The following is a 19,290-nucleotide window of genomic DNA, read 5'->3' as shown; positions in this document are numbered from 1 at the left end:
ATTTCTGACACTCCATGGCACTGCTCATAACTACGCTGCATCTGCCTTACTTCTAACAAAAAGGCAGACTTGGACACCTGCGACTAAAAGATGCTTTCTGGAGTTAAATGTAACTGCTCAGGTTCAGACAATGGGTAACAACTCTCGATTAGACACACTGAAGAGGCTGATAGTTAATTACCAAATGATTTATTAGGGAAGTTGGTGAGACATACCCTATTTTTGAGTTTTGAAAGCACCATCACACCTCAAACGTCACACTTTAAATTGCCAAAATATTTTTTTAAAACAGAATAAAAGCCTGTAATTTTGTGCTGGAACCAGAAATTTACTAGCTTTTTCCAAAATGCCAGTTGTTCCATGCTGCTTTCTTCTGATTTGGAGCCAAAAATTTACTTGCAAACTGAAAACATTCCTTATCAACAGCAATTAAATTCAAGTTGAAATCAGACATGTGCTTATTTGTAGGAATTAGGCTTTATGGTCTTAAAGGAACATGTCAGGTTAAATGTTGCTCTTCTTCAGCAGCATAATACATTTCCTAATTTCTACAACTCAACTTTTGGTATTTTCCTAGTAATGTTAAATATGGGTTTAGTCCCATTTGCTGATTCCTGGTGCTTTTGTGGTTGTTTTGCTGGGTTTTACTTGTTCCTTTCAGATGTGGGCTACTCATCTGGAAACTGACATAGGTCGATTTGAATCTGCTGTAGGCTTGAGGAAGCTATTTAAATAATGCAAAATTATCCTTTTCAGGGTATGTCATTTTATTTGGAAAAATCAGTAAAACTGTACAGCTCCACTCTTGTGCTATTAGCAGATATGGTAAACAAAGACATTCCAGATAACAATAAATGTCAAGTCAGTATAAAAGTCAAGAAAAAGCCTGGAAATGACTGAGCTTCAACTCAATTATTGTGTCTAGAATGGATATTGAATTCAGTGCTGCACTAGCACTTTAATTTGATGAGGAGGACCAGCTAAAGCAGGAAAGATTTTCATAGATGTGAGGTGACATACAATGTATTCTGTGAAGTCCTGCTAATACACACACACACATTAGGTCATAGTTAACGCAGGCATAGCTAACGAGGAATGAATAAAGAACAGTGCTTTAGGAGGCTGAGGCTGAGATAGAGTTGTGCCAAACCTCACAATTACCTACCATAGTTCTGTCAAACCAGTTTCCCCCTCCACCATGGTGCCAGATCAGCATCCCCCATTTTGCCAAACTCCAGACTGTATTACTCTCAAACTTCAGGACCCCAATTTTAGCTCCGCTAGATGCTTAGACCTATACCTAGTGCTACCAAACTGCAAGATTGCACTAAAGTACAACTAAACTCCATTCCCCTCCCCAGTACTGCTAAATGTTAGATATCTATCTCCAACTCGTACACATTACATACTACCTGCTCAACTCCTGTATCCTCCCCTTCCCTTCGCTCCACTCTCAACTCACCTCAACTTTAACCTTCCATCACCTCCTCCCCCACTTTAATTCACTCACCTCAAAGGCATGGGGCCGGAGGCCCTCCTGCCCTGTTTCCTTCCTTCCCTCCCCTTTCCCTTGTAACCTTACTTCCTATCTGTTTCTCTGAAAATTTGCTTTGAAAATTCAACTTACTAGTTTTCTTTAAAAAAATCAAACTAGGATGAAGAAAGACAGTTTTGGATAGATTTTAACTTGGGCTGCCCAGCATTAGAAGAGCAGTAGCAGACTGACAATGGCTTACCTCCTCGTTTACACTGGCACTTTGGTGGCTGTTAACTTCAAAGGGGCTTTCTGCTGGGCAGTCAGAGAGTCTTTTTCAGGTGGTCAGCCCCTTTAATATGTAAATAGGGGTCTGATGATGTACACAAGGTCCTAATTGCAATACGCCATGCACACTCCACAGGATAGCAGAAGAGGCAGGAGGAGCATGAATGCTCATACTCACATCACAAGAACAATGTAAGCCACTGCTGTCCCCATCTCCATCCCTGGACCTACCTTCCTGCCAGCTGGGTCGGCCTTCAAGCCGCCCAATATTGGACCGGCCCAGAGCCAGCGAGCTGTAGCAGGGTGCTCATTTTATGCTCGCAGTTTGCCAGGAGCATAGTAATGAGGCCCAGCCCTCAAAATGGACCAGGTCTCCCGCCAGCAAGATCGGGCAGCCATTGGTTGGCCGCCCGATAGTTAAAATTTACCCCTCTGTCGGCCTCTCTATATCTCTCGTTCTCGCTCTTTCACTCTGCATGTGCTCGCTCTCCCTTTATCTCTCACTGGTGTTAACAAAACAACAGCTGCAACAGGTGTGCAATCAGTCGTCTCTTTTTTTTCTCTCTTACACACACCCTTTTTTTTTTAAAGATTGAAAGGTCAGGCGGTTGCTCTTCCCATATCACCCAACTTTGGGTCAGGCATACTCACAGCCAGAATATCTGAGCTTGTATTATTTTGCTCTAAGCACTGGTTGTGAAAGGATATTTGTGTGTTTTTGTAAAAAAAATTATAATTTTAACAAGTATTTACCAAATAGTTTTCATCACTTAAAACTTTAGACAAACTTTATCAATACCTAGCTGTGTTTTTAGTGCTGTAATGAAGCTTCTACAAGGTGTTGGTGCACCTTCTTGTTTGACTCCCTGGTGAATAATGCTAATAAGTACTCTTACACATGCACTAATGCCCAGTCTCAAGCATTAACAGTGGTCAAGCCTGACATTTATGAGTGCTTCTGAAGTTTTTCCAGAGATTACCACCTTAACCCTTTATTTTTTTTTAAGCATTGACAAATGTACAAGGAGCATCAAAAAGCAGACAGGCAAAGGAAGCAGTGTTTAAAAAAAAAGTCAGAAAAGGTGTTATGTCGGAGCGGGCTAACCAATTACGATGGTAAGCAAAGATAAAATAGCAATAGTGCGTATTTGCATCGTTATTTGTTGGAATGTGAAATGCTCTCCATGTGTAATTTTGATATTTTTTAATTTCAATGTATTGACACAAAGATACTATTTGCTAGATAAATTAACTTAGAAGTATTCATTTTAACTAGTAATGTATCTATTCTCTTTTATAGTTTGTTTGGAGATCACACTAAACATGTTTTTTTTCATCTTTTAGGCAGGTGCACCCTGGTAGAGATCCAATTTCTGCTAAGGCAAAAGAATTGCTTCTGGAAAATAGGCAGCTAGCAGAAGAAGAATACAAGGTTTGAAGTAATTTAATACCATATATATAGCCCCGCAGAAAACCTGGAGCTAGTGAAAAATGGGCACAGGGTTACTGCCCTGGTTTTTCTGTCCTCTCTGTGCCTGATATGCCCCTGTGCTTAGAGTACGCCGTCATACCCACCGCAAAATATGCCCCAATACTTTGCTGAATTGCTGCCCTTATTGGGTACAAGTCCATTTCTTGTACAGTGGGAAAAATTACCTCCTTCTGTGCTGTAAACATCTGTAGTTCTAAAGGCACCAGCTAACGACTCTGGCCACCCAATTTATATGGGTAGATTTATATGGTTCCAACAGAAAGGTCAGAAAATACCATCAGCTTCCAAATTACATTACTATTTTTACACCAACAAACTGAAATAAAGCTCCCACCTATTTTTGGGAATGAGCTTCCTGCACAAATTCCAGAAATTCGGGTCCCCACAGGTGAGTACGCGCTGGGTACTCATGCGTAGGGCCAACGAAAGTGCCGGTTTCATGCATGCACTGCGCATGCGCGGGAAACCGGAACTTCCGTTCCCTTGAAGGAAGGGGTTCACAGGTCGAACGCGTGCGACGGAGAGGCAGCGCGTATGCCTGGAACTTCCATTTTTTTTGCAGGTTTCTCCGGGAGGGTAAGTCTCCAGCAGCTACACTTTTAAAAAGCAGTCGCAAGGCCTGCTTTTAACAAGGTAAGTGGTGTATTAAAATTAAAACATTTTTTCCACAGATTTATTATTTTTAAATACTTTAAAGAAAGGTAAGTTTATATTTAGCCCTGTTAAAAACTGTGATTAATTTTTTCAAAAATTTAAATTATTGTTTAAAATAGTTATTTTATGTAATTTATAGTTATTTTAAAAATGTGATTTAAAAAAAAATGTATTTGAAGTTTTAGTTAGGTTTTGGGGCCGATCTCTATTCATAGATTTGACAGGTCTTCCTGTCAAATCTATGAATAGAGATTCCCTGCTACGATTGGCTCTCCATGGCCCACGTGATCCCAGGGGACGCTTCGAACTAACTGCGCCCCTGGGATATGCAAGCACTGCGCGCCGGTAGTTGGAGCAGGCCCAGGATCAGAATCTCATGCGGCCCCACAGCACAACGGCCGGCGCGCTAGGTAAGTGCAGATCGGGGGCTTGCACCCACGGGAAGCCTCCGACCCGAATTTCTGGCCCATTGTATATTTAACTGGACATTTGTATCAAATAGATTGTGGGTAGAGATCCAGCGTAAGTGCTCTCCAACCATTTGTCCAATCTGGTGAGTCCATTTATAGAGCGGAACTGACCAAAAAATCCATCTTAGTATGTTTCCCATATAATATTGGACATTACACTGCCAGCAAGGTGTATCAACCACCATCTGCATATTTCACGGAATTGTGGGTGTGCTGACCATAATTTTCCATCCATTACAGAAAATAGCTTGTACTTTTTGGTGCTTTCCTGCTTATCAACAGCCCCATAAGTCTCAAGGGATCTGCTTCCTATTTACCTACAAAGCACTGTTATACTTTCATCCAAAAGGTATAATTATTAGACAGTGTTTTATAATGTTTAATAGAAACTTCACTGGCCCTCCACATTCCCATCAAATGTCTGAAGTTAGAGAAACTTTGGCTGCGAAATTGGGACCTTTAGCGCTGGCATTTAAGACTAGTTTGGCAGAAAAAATGGCGGCCGCTTTGCTTCCGCCCACTTCCTGCACTGCCGTTGCCGGCGCTCGCCGCCCACATTTAAATGATGCAGATCGTGACGTTAGTCGGCGTGCAATGCCTGAATTGACACACAATCTGTGATTTTCGACATCGCCGCTCTTAATACCGCCTTCTCCAAACCAAGCACGGAAGAACATGCATGCAGCAATACAACAGAGACGCTGCCAGCGCTTCTTAAAGGGACACACACAACTTTCAGATAAGTTTAGATTTTTACTTTTGGACTGATTTTTTTACATTTTATTGGAGTAGTTGTTAAAGTGTGCAAGGAGTGCTGCTGAACGTTTGCAAGGCTTTGACTGTTAAAGAAAGGTCTCTGAGATGACCACTTGCTCCCAGTCCTGGGAGCTCTAGTTGCAATCCTCCTTGGGCTGCATCGTCACATGGAGATGCAGCAGAGGCAGCAAACTGGACAAGCTGCTTGCAGAGGGAGGAGGAAGCAAAAGAGGAGGGCCGGAAATTTCCCACTGCCATGCGTGCGGGTTTGGAGGCGGATCTATAGAAAAAGTTGCAAAAAAAGGAGCACATCAGGAACCTGCCGTCATCCCGCCTCCTTGCACCTTTAACTCAGGCGCGTTTGCCAGCGCAGCACAGACCCGAATGGCAGAGGCAGGTGACCTAATTAAGCTCATTAAAACCTTAACAATGTTTTTAACCAGATCTTTTGAATTTCATTACTTGCTGACTCCATTTTCAGCACAGATTTAGGTGTCTAGAGTTTGCAAGTCTTTTCTGCAGCATTGGAAGCCACTCTCACCTCATTCCTACTAACTATCACAACATTGACAGATTGGCCCTCCGATCTCTACTTGGCCTGCCATCTATTACATCAGCATGGCTGCTGCTTATACTGTCCCACGGTGCTCAAAATCGGACCAGGAGGAGCCCCACCACCAGCAGCAACAACAACAGCAACCTTCTCCTCAACGACCTGATGCTCCACAAGACAGAGGGCATCACCGCAGGGCTGCACCCTGCCAGAGGCGATACCCCCAACACAGGGTATACAGGCAGAGGATGAGCTTCCTCAACATGACTGAGCAGCACTGCCAAAGGAGGCTCAGGCTATTGCACCAGGTCATTACAGACATTTGCAGCTTGCTGGAACAAGACCTGCTGCCCAGAGGACCTGGTGGACACACCTTACCACTAGCCGTCAAAGTCACCAGCGCCCTCAACCTCTTCACCTCAGGCTCCTTCCAGGGATCTGCAGCAGACATTTGCGGCATCTCGCAGTCGGCCGCCCACAGATGCATCACACAGGTCACCGATGCCCTGTTTGACAAGTCAGCCAATTATGTCAACTTTGCCACTGATGAAGCCAGTGTTACTGAGTGTGCGCTCAGCTATGCTGCTCTGGCTGGCTTCCCACATGTGCAGGGCATCATCAACTGCACACATGTGGCCATCAGGGCACCCCCACATCACCCAGGAGTGTTTGTCAACCGCAAGGACTTCCACTCCCTCAATGTGCAGCTCATCTCCAACCATAGGAAGATCATCATGCATGTGTGCGCGAAATTCCCAGGCAGCTATCAAGACTCTTTCGTCCTGCGCCTGTCCATCCTCCCTCAGCTCTTCGCACCGCCAAACAGACTTACCAGCTGGCTACTTGGAGACAAGGGGTATCCACTGAAGACGTGGCTTATGACACCCTTGATGAGGCCAAGAACTGAGGCCCAGGAGCGCTATAATGATAGCCACATGTCCACCAGCTGTGTCATAGAGAAAACGATAGGCATGCCGAAGATGCACTTCAGATGCCTTGACAGATCTGGAGGAGCCCTTCAGTACGCACCAGCCAGGGTCTCCAGAATCATCATTGTCTGTTGCGCGTTGCACAACATAGCGCAGCAACAAGCATTAGCGCTGCATGAGGAGCAAGGCACTGAGTGCACAGCCCCTTCAGAGGAGGAGGAAGAGGAGGAGGAGCATCAGCTGTAAGACGAGGAGGAGGAGGAGCAGAAGGAACCTGAGGTCCAGATGCCAGCAGCACTGCAACATATTGCTGCCTGGGAGGCCAGGGATGGCTGATATACCTATCAATTCATCCAATGAAAAGCGACGAGTTAAGATAGTAACTATAGGTTTTTATTGGCTAAATAACAGAGCCCACCCTCGTGGGTGATCGGGTCCAACAAGGAGGAATACCAGCCAGTCGACCACCTTTATACCTGGGCAAGCAGGCGGAGCCATGGGCGGAGTCAGCTGTGGTCAGCCCAGGTATAACAGCGTGACAAGAGGTGACCTTGTGTAGTGATACACTATGGTTATCACTGTTTACACTGTTGTAACGATATAAACAGTGATAACCATAGTGTAACGATAGTGAACGATAAAAGTGGTTTACCACATTCACCCCTTGTTTAGATTTGAGTCCGGCGGGGTGAAGTGTACTACCAGTTCGGGTATGTCAGTCTGTCCGGAGGCCTCGTAAGTCTTTCTGATCGGCGCAGCAGCGGCGGCGGTGGTGCAGTATCCGATGTTAATGCTGGTGTCTGCGTGGTCGGCGAAGGCTCGTGGGGTTCCGGCATGCTGTCTACCTGGGCTGGATTTGGGGGGGTGGTGGGGGGTAACGGTGGTGTCTCAGGGGTGCCCGAGGGTGCAAGGTCTCGTAAGGAGACTGTGTCCTCCCGCCCGTCTGGGTATGCCACATAGGCGTACTGGGGGTTGGCGTGCAGGAGGTCCACCCTCTCGACCAGGGGGTCCGTTTTATGGGCCCTCACGTGCTTTCGCAGCAAGACGGGCCCCGGAGAAGTCAGCCATGTTGGTAGCGAGGTTCCCGTAGTCAACTTCCTGGGGAAAACAAACATCCGTTCATGGGGGGTGGCGTTAATGGCCATGCAAAGCAGTGACCGGATGGAATGCAGCGCTGCCGGGAGGACTTCCTGCCAGCGCGAGGTTGGGAGGCCCTTAGACTTTAAGGCTAAGAGAACGGCCTTCCAGACAGTCGCGTTCTCTCTTTCCACCTGGCCGTTCCCTCGGGGGTTGTAGCTGGTGGTCCTGCTTGCAGCAATACCTCTCGCTAGTAGGAACTGGCGAAGTTCCTCGCTCATGAAGGATGAGCCCCGGTCGCTATGTATACAGTTCGGGAACCCGAACAAGGCGAAGAGGTCGTTCAGGCATTTGATGACCGTGGTACTGGTCATGTCTGGGCAGGGGAAGGCAAAGGGGAAACGGGAGTACTCATCAATGATGTTGAGGAAGTACACATTACGGTCAGAGGACGGGAGGGGCCCCTTAAAATCGATGCTCAAGCACTCGAAGGGGCGGGTGGCCTTGATCAGGCTTGCTCTGTCCGGCCTAAAGAAATGCGGTTTGCATTCGGCACAGGTTTGGCAGTTCCTGGTCATGGTCCTGACCTCCTCGATGGAGTAGGGCAGGTTGCGGGCCTTAATGAAGTGGTAAAGTCTGGTGACCCCGGGGTGGCAGAGGTCGTTGTGGAGGGTCTGCAGTCTATCAATTTGCGCGTTGGCGCATGTACTTCGTGATAGAGCATCTGGGGGTTCGTTCAGTTTACCAGGCCGGTACAAGATATCATAATCATAGGTGGAGAGCTCGATTCTCCACCTCAAGATCTTGTCGTTCTTGATTTTGCCCCTCAGCTTGTTGTTAAACATAAAAGCGACCGAACGCTGGTCGGTGAGGAGGGTAAATCGTTTGCCTGCCAGGTAATGCCTCCAGCGTCGTACTGCCTCCACGATCGCCTGGGCCTCCTTCTCGACCGAAGAGTCGGATCTCAGGGCCCTGGAGGGTCCTTGAGAAGAAGGCCACAGGTCTCCCCGCCTGGTTAAGGGTTGCAGCTAGGGCGAAGTCGGATGCATCGCTCTCCACTTGGAAAGGGATAGACTCATCCACCGCGTGCATTGTGGCCTTAGCAATGTCTCCCTTTATGAGGGAGAAGGCTGCGCACGCTTCTGCCGTCAGGGGGAAGGAGGTGGACTTCATGAGGGGTCTGGCTTTGTCCGCATAATTGGGCACCCATTGGGCATAGTAGGCGAAGAGCCCCAGGGTTCTCTTCAGCGCCTTTGGACAGTGGGGGAGGGGAAGCTCCATAAGGGGGCGCATTCTTTCGGGGTCGGGGCCGATGACTCCGTTCTCTACTACGCAGCCGAGGATGGCAAGACGCGGGGTGTTAAACACACATTTCTCCTTATTGTAAGTGAGGTTCAGCCGTTCGGCCGTATGGAGGAATTTCTCCAGATTAACATCGTGGTCCTGCTGGTCGCGGCCGCAGATGGTGACGTTATCTAGATAAGGGAACGTGGCCTGCAGCCCGTTCTGGTCAACCATCCGGTCCATCTCCCTTTGGAAGACCGAAACCCCGTTGGTGACGCCGAAGGGAACCCTAAGGAAGTGGTAGAGGCGGCCATTCGCCTCGAAGGCGGTATACTGGTGGTCCTCAGGGCGGATAGGGAGTTGGTGATAGGCCGACTTAAGGTCGATGGTAGAGAATACCCGGTACTGTGCAATCTGATTGGCCATATCAGATATGCGGGGAAGGGGGTATGCGTCCAGCTGGGTGTACCGGTTTATGGTTTGGCTGTAGTCGATGACCAGGCGGTTTTTATTGCCGGTCTTAACGACTACGACCTGGGCACACCAGGGGCTGTTGCTCCTCTCGATGATGCCCTCCTTCAGGAGACGCTGCACCTCAGAGCTAATAAAAGCTCTGTCCCCGGCGCTGTACCGCCTGCTCTTGGTGGCGACGGGTTTTCAGTCGCGGGTGAGGTTAGCGAACAGGGAGGGGGGCGGGACCTTGAGGGTGGATAGGCCGCAGGTGGTACGCGGTGGGCGGTTTAAAGGCTGCTGGTTGTCGACTGTGAGTGGGGGGAGGGGTCCACCGTATGCCAAAGTGACACTTTGAAGGTGGGATTGGAAGTCCAGCCCTAGTAGGATGGCAGCGCAGAGCTGGGGCAGGACGAGGAGTTTAAAATTTTTATACTCCGTGCCCCTAACCGACAGGGTCACAACACAGTAGCCGCTGATGTCTGTAGAATGGGACCTCGATGCCATTGAGATCCGGTTGCGCGTTGGCCGGACAGTGAGGGAGTAGTGGCTCACCGTGTCTGGATGGATGAAACTCTCCGTGCTTCCGCTGTCGAACAGGCAGGTCGTGGCGTGGCCGTTTACTTTGATGTCCATCATGGACTTGGACAGGTGATGCGGGCGAGCTTGGTCCAGTGTGACGGAGGCTAGTGTATGGCTGAGCGAGCTGCTGTAGTCTGCGGGTGAGGCGGTGGTCGGGTCTGGAGACAAGGTGGCGGTCGAGTGTGGTGGACAAAATGGCGGCGCCCACGACGTTGAATAAAATGGCGGAGAAGATGGCCGCCCCCACAACTCACATGAGGCACTGCTGGCGTCGGTGGCCTTGATCAAAGATGGCCGCCCGCCACGACTCACACGAGGGGATACTGGCATCTGTGGCCTTGATGAAAGATGGCCGCCCCCACAACTCGCATGAGGCACTGCTGGCGTCTGTGGCTCTCCCCCTGCAGGCCTTCGCGAAGTGGCCTTTCTTGTGGCAGTCGGAGCAAGTCGCGTTTCTTGCAGGGCAGCGAGTCCTCGGGTGATTAGCCTGGCCACAGAAGAAGCAGCCGGCGGCCCGATCGCGGGGCTCCGATGTCGCAGCCGGTACCGGGGGTGTCGGTCCCGATCGGTTCTGGGACGCCGACGCTGAGGTAGGTCCCAGAGGCGGCGGTGCGAGGGGTATTGCGGCCGGGGTCGGGCCCGAGTCCCAGGGTCGCGCAGCACAGTACCTGGAGTACGCCTCGAGGTCCCGATGGGCCACTTCCAGAGAGCGAGCGAGGGCTGCAGTTGTATTCAGGTCGAGGTCCTTTGATTCGAGCAGTCTTTGCCGTGAGTAGTCGGACCGAAGGCCTTTCACGAAGGCATCGCGGATATTCCCTTCAGTATTTTCTGCAGCCGTTACAGCTTTAAAGTCACAGTCCCTGCCGAGTGTTTGCAGCGCCCGTAAAAATTCATCTACAGACTCTCCTGGCTGCTGCGAGCGGGATCTTAGGAGATGTCTGGCATACATAGAATTTACCGGGCTCCGGTACTGCTCTTTCAGCAGGTTGAGGGCGTTCTCGTATGTAGCAAGGTCCCGGATGAATGCAAATACTTTAGGGCTCACCTGGGCGGTCAGAACTCTTAGTTTGGATTCCGGAGGCACGCCGGATTCTCCCAGGTAGGATTCGAAACAGCTCAGCCAGTGTTCGAAGTCGAGGGCTGAGTTCGCTGCCTGAGGGTTTAGATCCAGGTACGGCGGTCCGAGGGCTCGCAGCCAGGCCGGCTGTTGTAGCTGGCCGTTTGGCTGGTCGTTTGGCTGCTCCGATCCACTCATTTCAAGATTTAGCCAATAAAATTGATATACCTATCAATTCATCCAATGAAAAGCGACGAGTTAAGATAGTAACTATAGGTTTTTATTGGCTAAATAACAGAGCCCACCCTCGTGGGTGATCGGGTCCAACAAAGAGGAATACCAGCCAGTCGACCACCTTTATACCTGGGCAAGCAGGCGGAGCCATGGGCGGAGTCAGCTGTGGTCAGCCCAGGTATAACAGCGTGACAAGAGGTGACCTTGTGTAGTGATACAACAGTGTAAACAGTGATAACCATAGTGTAACGATATAAACAGTGATAACCATAGTGTAACGATAGTGAACGATAAAAGTGGTTTACCACAATGGCCTCATCATAGCCAGATTTACTTAACTTCCTGCATTATACCCATATGGCTGCCGCATGCTGTGCCAGGTACCCACCCCCCGCCCAACAACACCACAAAGCATCCCTACAATGACCAAGCCATTCCTTTCACACTGACCACCATTGCTGGAAGTAACGTTATGTCTCACCTTTCACTCCAACTCACTAAGCCACTTCCAAAGTACCATGCAAAAATGGGCAGCAGAGCTAGAGACAGCCTGCTCACTTCACCGCTGTGAATGCGTAGACACGTTTGGCAGACGTTCTCTGGTTTTTGGAGCCTGTGATGGCCCTGCCAAAGTCTCCTGTGACTGTGCAGGGGCAGACTCAGCCATCGCGATCCGAGGAGGCATCTGGGGCACTGACTGAGGGCGGGGGGAGTGGGGGCGATGGGGCAGAAGTGTGCGCACTTTGAGAGGAGCCCTCATTTCCATGTCCCCTTTCACCATCATCGCTCTCATGGGCCACCTGCACTTCCCTGCTAGCAAGGAGCTGGAGAGCACCTTGCTGCACAGCAGTGGGGCGATGAAGGCCGAAGTCTATGTTTATATCCCTCCTTGAGAGGAGGTCTATGAGTGCCTGCCATCTGTTATGAACAGCTAGCATGTGCTCATGTGAGTGGCACATTTGCTGCTCCATGCAGTTGGCCATCCTTTCCATGGAATAGCACATCATCGCCATCGCCTGCAACATGGTGATGCTCATGTTGGAGATGGACTCCTCCATTCATTGCAGACATCACGGTCGCAAAACCTGTCGGAGCCTCCTGCACTTCTTCATGCAACTCCAGGATCACCCTTTTTCTTGATGAGATGGTTCAGTGTCTGCATGCAGCTCACCAGAGCTGGGAGCGTCCTGCGCCCTCAGGCGAGGCGTCTCCGCCATCTCCTCTTGCTCACTTGTGACTTGTGAGACACCAGGTGACAGCACTACTCTATCTCGTGTAGGACCCACCAAGGTGTGCGTATCTGCACTGGTGCTGGGTGCGCTTAGGTCTGGTGTCGGTGCACTCTCAGAGGCTGGAGGCTCCTCTGAGCAGTCGTCTTCCTCCTCCAGCTGGACAGTGGTGGGGGCTCTTGATGGACCTTTGGGAGAGTAAAGAGATGATTTACAAATGTTATACTAAGAATGGGTAACGATACCATTATGCACATGATGACCATGCACTGGCTGCTGACATCAGTCCCCATACTGCTGTATGCCACGTGGCTGTATGAGATATAATTCTGTCATCAGGTTGCTGAGCGGTCCCCCTCTCTCTGTCTCCCGCCACCAGCAGCTCCGCAACTCTTGAGACCTCCAGGGCGACCTCCTCTGCTGCAGTCAAAGTGGCGAAGGATGGCGGGCCACCTCCGGTTCTCTCCCTCTCCCTGTTATTGTGCGCTTGTTTTTCCTGCAAGGAGGGAAAGAAGAGAAGTTTGAGTGAGAGTGATGGAATGAGTGTAAGGAATGTGTGGGTTACATCGGTAGAGGATGACTATGAGGAAGTGGGGTGCCAATGCAAAATGGCCCCCTTGTGTGGTGTTACTTGATATGATTGCATTAGGATGAGGGTGAGTATGAGGGGTGGTTAGTCAGAGGGGGATATGAGTATATAGATAGAGAGAGAGGGATGGCTGGATGTGCAAGGTATGTTGAGTAATGATGTGCAGGAGCAGGCTTGGGAAGGCAGAGTGATGGGGATGTGGTGACAGGCACAGCAGGATGAAGTTGAGTGTGGCTTTGCACTCACCTTTCCTGATCTCATGAGATCACTGAAGCGCTTCCAGCACTGCACCCAAGTCCTCCTCACCACATCCCTGCTGTTCACCTCCTCTGCAATTTGGAGCCAGGCTCTTTTTGTCTCCTGGGGTGGTCTCTTCCACCCATCAGCAGGGAAGAGGACCTCCCTGCGTGCTCTGACTCCCTCCACAAGAACATGTGACTCACCGGCAGCGGCAGCAGGGAGAGCGGCCCTGGGTGGAGCCTGAGCGAAGACAGCGAGGCGTATGAGGAGTGGGAGAGAGAGCGAGGCCCAGACGTACCAGCAGCGGCAGCAGCAAGAGCAGCCCTGGTTGGAGCCTGAGCGAGGACAGCGAGGAGTATAAGGAGCGGGAGAGAGAGCGAGGCCCAGACTCACCGGCAGCGGCAGCAGCGAGGGGGAAAAAAACACAAGGAGTGACGTCACCGGATAGCTGGTAACTGATTGGTTGGTAAAGGTCACATAGTTTTTCTTTGCTATTCAGATTCGGGGCCGGTGAGTATCACTTTTCTTTTTGGTCTGTTGTCTTCTAGTCTTTAACTGAGGGCAGAGGGGTATACTAAATACTTTAGTTAATTAATCTAATAACTAAAGGCATGGCATGGCAGCTCAGTCCCGTGACTTGCACATCCTGTGCCATGTGGGAAGTTCTGGACGCTTCGCGTAGCCTGGACGACCACATGTGCAGGAACTCGAGCTCCGGGTCTCAGAGCTTGAGCGGCCGCTGGAGTCACTGCGGTGCATCCGCGAGGCTGAGAACTTCGTGGATAGCATGTTTCTAGAGGTGGCCACCCCGCAGCTTAAGAGTGTGCAGGCAAAGAGGGAATGGGTGACCGCCAGACAGAAGAGGAGGATCAGGCAGGTAGTGCAGGAGTCCCCGGAGTGCATCGCGCTCTCCAATCAGTATTCTGTTCTGAGTACTGGTGGGGTGATGGTTCCTCTGGGGAGTGCAACCAGAGCTAAGTCCATGACACCACGGGTGGCTCAGCTGCACAGCGGGGGAGGAAGAAGAATGGAAGAGCAATAGTGGTAGGGGATTCGATAGAGGAGCAGACAGGCGTTTCGGCGGCCGCAGACGTGACTCCAGGATGGTATGTTACCTCCCTGGTGCCAAGGTCAAGGATGTCACCGAGCAGCTGAAGGGCATTCTGGGGCAAGAGGGTGAACAGCCAGAGGTCGTGGTCCACATCAGTACCAACGACATAGGCAGAAAGAGGGATGATGTTCTGCAGGCAGAATTTACGGAGCTAGGAGAGAGAATAAAAAGCAGGACATCAAAGGTAGTAATCTCCAGATTACTCCCGGTGCCACGTGCTAGTGAGTACAGGAATAGGAGGTACAACAGATGAATGCGTGGCTGGAGAGATGGTGTAGGAAGGAGGGCTTTAGATTCCTGAGTCATTAGGACCATTTCTGGGGAAGGTGGAACCTGTACAAGCTGGACGGGTTACACCTCAACGGAGCTGGGACCAATATTCTCACGGGGAGGTTTGCTAGTGCTGTTGGGGAGGGTTTAAACTAGCTTGGCAGGGGGATGGGCACCAGCATATAGGAGTAGAAAAGAGGAATAAGGTGCATAAAAGAGTGAGTGTGTTGGATAATACTAGAGAAGAAAGTAGTACCATATTAGATAGGAGCAATCTAAGAAAGACTATGAAAAATTCAAAAATGGGTTTAAAATGCATATACGTAAATGCACAGTGTGTGGTGAATACATTTGGTGAGCGACAAGCACATCATCATCATCATCGGCGACCACTCGAATTCGAGTATGGCATGTGCTTCATCAGTCATCTACTTGTGGGTCTTCAGGTGGCTGTGGAGGCCAATCCGAGATCCACAGACTCTACTACAGTGTGGGCATGTAAGACTATTGGTAGTGACTGGAGTATGGGTCTTCTTAAGTTGTTGTCTCTCCTTACGGCGCTGGCATTTATCCTCAGTGGCACGCTGGAGATTCTTTTCATATAGTGCGGCACCGTTGTGGATGCATTTTCTCCAATTGTCTCTGTCCAGTGCGATTTCCTCCCAGTTATTAATATCGATATGGAACTTTTTAAGGATTACTTTGTAACGCTTCTTTTGACCACCAGGAGACCTCTGCCCTTCCTTCAACTGGGAGTGCAGAACCTGTTTTGGGAGACGTGAGTCTGACATGCGAATGACATGTCCAATCCATCGGAGTTGATGCTGCATGATGAGCGTAGTGATGCTGTAGATATTGGCCTCTTGAAGTATACTCCAGTTGGTACGCTTGTCCTCCCAGCTGACCCTCAAGATTTTGCGTAGAGAGCGTTGGTGGTATCGCTCTAAGGCTTTGAGATGTCTACTGTACATAGTCCAGGTTTCAGCTCCATGTAAAAGGATGGGAAGGATGATGGCTTTGTATACAAGAATTTTAGTTTGGACTTGGATGTCATGATTTTCAAAGACGCTCCTCCTCAGTTTAGAAAAGGCTGCACTTGCACAACTCAGGCGGTGATGGATTTCAGAATCAATGTCAGCTTTGGAGGATAAATGGCTACCAAGATATGGAAAGGTGTTGACATTTTCAAGGGTGTTATTATCAATCTTTATAGAGGGAGGAGTTGCAAGCTGATTAGGTGATGGCTGGTGGAGCACCTGGGTTTTCTTTATATTCATGGTGAGGCCCAGAAGTTTGTAGGCTCTGGAAAAAGCACAATTAGCCGTGTGGCAATATGATGTATCAATAACGGAAACGTTTAAAAACGGTGAGGACTGGGCACTTAATATTCAAGGGTACAAAGTGTTCAGAAAAGATAGGGAAGGAAAAAAGGGAGGTGGGTGGCAGTGCTGATTAAGGAAGACATTGTAGTGTTAGAAAGGGAGAATGTCCTTGAGGGGACAAGGACAGAATCCATTTGGTTAGAGTTGAGGAGCAAAAAGGGTATGATCACGCTATTGGTATTGTATAGGCCTCCAAATAAGTGAGAGGGAGGTAGAGGAGCAAATCTGCAGGGAAATCGCAGAGATATGCAAAAGCTATAGAGTGGTGATATTGGGGGACTTTAATTACCCAAATATCGATTGGGATATACTAGGGTAAAGGGAAAGGATGGGGAGAAATTTCTGAAATGTGTTCAGGAGAATTTCCTTGATCATTATGTTCTTGGCCCAACTAGAAAGGAGTCATTGCTGGATCTGGTGCTGGGGAATGAGGTGGGCCAGGTCGACCAAGTGTCTGTGGGAGAACACTTGGGTGCGAGTGATCATCATATCATAAGATTTAGATTAGCAATGGAGAGGAGCAAGGAACAATCTACCGTGGAACTTCTAAATTGGAATGGGATGTGAAAGGATCTAGCCAGGGTAAAATGGAACCAAAGACTGACAGGAAAAACTGTAAGGGAACAATGGGTGATCTTTAAAGAGAAGATGTTCCAAGTACAGGCTAGGTACATTCCAACAAGAGGGAAGGGTAAGGGAACCAAAGCAAGGGCTCCTTGGATGACGAGAGAGATAAAGAAGACGACAAAACAAAAAAAGAGGGTGTATGATGCATGTCAGGTGAAGATGAAAATAAGATTGACAAAGAGAGAATTTGAGAGTAGAATGGCGGTTAACATAAAAGGGAATCCAAAAGTCTTCCACCGGCATGTAAACAGTAAGCGGGTAGTAAGAGGCAGGGCGGGGCCTATTAGGGACAAAGAAGATGATATATGCTTAGAGGTGCAGGGCAAGGGTAGAATACTCAATGAGTACTTTGTATCGGTGTTTACTAAGGAGGTGGATGCTGACAAAATATCGGTAGAAGTGGAAAAGGTAGAAATAATGGAAGGGGTGAAAATTGATAGACAGGATGTGCTAGAAAGGCTGGGTATGCTTAGAGTGGATAAGTCGCCTGGTCCAGATGGCTTGCATCCCAGGTTGCTAAGCAAACTGGGGGAGGAGATAGCGGAAGGACTTGCCATAATTTTCCAATCTTCCCTAGATGCGGGGGAGGTGCCTGAGGATTGGAAAGTGGCAAATGTGACACTATTGTTCAAGAAAGGGTGTAAGGACAATCCTAGTAACTACAGCCTGTCAGTTTAACATCAGTGGTGGGTAAAGTTTTAGAAACAATAATCAAGGAAAAAATTAACGGGCACTTGGAGAGGTTTAAGCTAATTAAGGAGAGCGAACACGGATTTGTAAAAGGCAGATCGTGTTTAACTAATCTAATTGAATTTTTTGATGAAGTAACAGGGAGGATTGATGAAGGGAATGCAATGGATGTTGTCTATATGGATTTTAGGATAGCATTTGACAAAGTACCACATAGAAGGCTGGTTAACAAAATTGAGGCTCATGGAATAGGTGGGTCAGTGGCAGCTTGGATAAGGAATTGGCTTAAGGACAGAAAACAGCGAGTTGTGGTAAATGGCTGTTTTTCAGACTGGAGGATGGTAGACAGTGGTGTTCCCCAAGGGTCTGTGCTGGGGCCACTGCTTTTTTTGATATATATAAATGACCTGGATATTGGAATACAGAGTAGAATTTCTAAATTTGCCGATGACACCAAACTTGGGGCTGTGGCAAACAGTGAGGACGATACCAATCGACTGCAACAGGACATAGAAAGGCTAGCACAATGGGCAGACAAGTGACAGATGGAATTTAATACAGAGAAGTGTGAGGTGATGCATTTTGGCAGAAGGAACAGGGAGAGGCAATATACACTTAATGGCACAGCTTTAAAGAGTGTGCAGGGACAGAGGGACCTGGGAAGTAATGTGCATAGGTCCCTGAAGGTGGCAGGACATATTGAGAGAGTGGTTAGCAAAGCATATGGGCTTCATAAATAGAGGTATTGAATACAGAAGTAGAGAAGTTATGCTGAACCTTAATAAAGCGCTGGTTAGGCCACAACTGGAGTATTGCATTCAGTTCTGGTCACCACACTTTAGGAAGGATGTGAAGGCCCTTGAGAGGGTGCAGAGGAGATTTACCAGAATGGTTCCGGGGATGGGGGATCTTGGGTACAAGGACAGGTTGGAGAATCTGTATTTGTTTTCATTAGAGCAAAGGAGGTTGAGGGGTGACTTGATAGAGGTGTACAAGATTATGACGGGTTTGGACAGGCTAGACAGGGAAAGGCTGTTCCCACTAGTTGATGGTACAAGGACTGGGGGACACAGATTTAAGGTTTGGGGCAAGAACTACAGGGGGGACGTGAGGAAAAACTTTTTTATGCAGCGAGTGGTGAGGACCTGGAATTTGCTGCTGATGGAAGTGGTGGAAGCGGAGACTTTCAATGTTTTCAAGGGGAGATTGGATAGGCACTTGAGGGAAATAAACTTGCAGGGCTACGGGGATAGAGCGGGGGACTGGGACTGACTGGATTGCTCTACAGAGAGCCGGCACGGACTCGATGGGCCGAATAGCCACCTTCTGTGCCGTTATGACACTATGGGCTCGATTTTGCCATTGGTGCGGGCTGGGGGCATGTCAGCTGCTTTTCGTGTTAGCCACCCGACTCCAATTTGATGTGGGAAAAATATGCGATTTTCCCCTAATTGGGCAATTGATTTCCAGCGTGTGGGAACCCCTGGCCCACTTAGTCTTTCCATCCTGAAAGTCGCCTCCGATGACGTCATCAGTGCTGCTGGATTTAAGGCCTGCAAGCAGCCTTGCTTCTTCTGCAGACTGCAAACCTTATGCCCTTTGCTGTGATAGATTCCTCCAGCCAATATGTCCAGCAGTAGGCCAAAGTCTGCACCAAGGTTCGATGACTCCGCCCTGCAAGCTCTGGTGGAGGGAGCAAGAGGAAATAAGGAGGTGCTCTTCCCTTCCTCAGGGAGGAAGAAGCCTCCCCAGCAGACAAAAGCTGTGTGGATGCAAGTGGCCCAGGAGGCCAACTCTTTGTCTATGTGCCACAGAACTTGGCTGCAGTGCAGGAAGAAGTTTCATGACCTTC

General features: G+C 49.1%; 1 protein-coding gene across 2 annotated transcripts in view; it reads left to right on the top strand.

The window, feature by feature from the left end:
- Nucleotides 1–19,290, top strand: part of cfap221 (cilia and flagella associated protein 221) — a 382,896-nt gene that overhangs the window by 157,850 nt on the left and 205,756 nt on the right. For both annotated transcript variants that reach the window (XM_085986538.1, XM_085986539.1), the window contains exons 10-11: nt 2,770–2,878; nt 3,107–3,194. In XM_085986538.1, coding sequence (XP_085842664.1) covers nt 2,770–2,878; nt 3,107–3,194 — 197 coding nt within the window. The remainder of the gene's footprint in view (nt 1–2,769; nt 2,879–3,106; nt 3,195–19,290) is intronic.

Source organism: Somniosus microcephalus, chromosome 4 (genome assembly GCF_052327205.1).
Source record: "Somniosus microcephalus isolate GS21.2 chromosome 4, FLI_Smic_1.0, whole genome shotgun sequence".
Taxonomy (NCBI): Eukaryota; Metazoa; Chordata; class Chondrichthyes; order Squaliformes; family Somniosidae; genus Somniosus; species Somniosus microcephalus.
The sequence above is the reverse complement of the archived record's forward strand: the minus strand, read 5'-3'. Positions and strand labels throughout refer to the sequence as shown.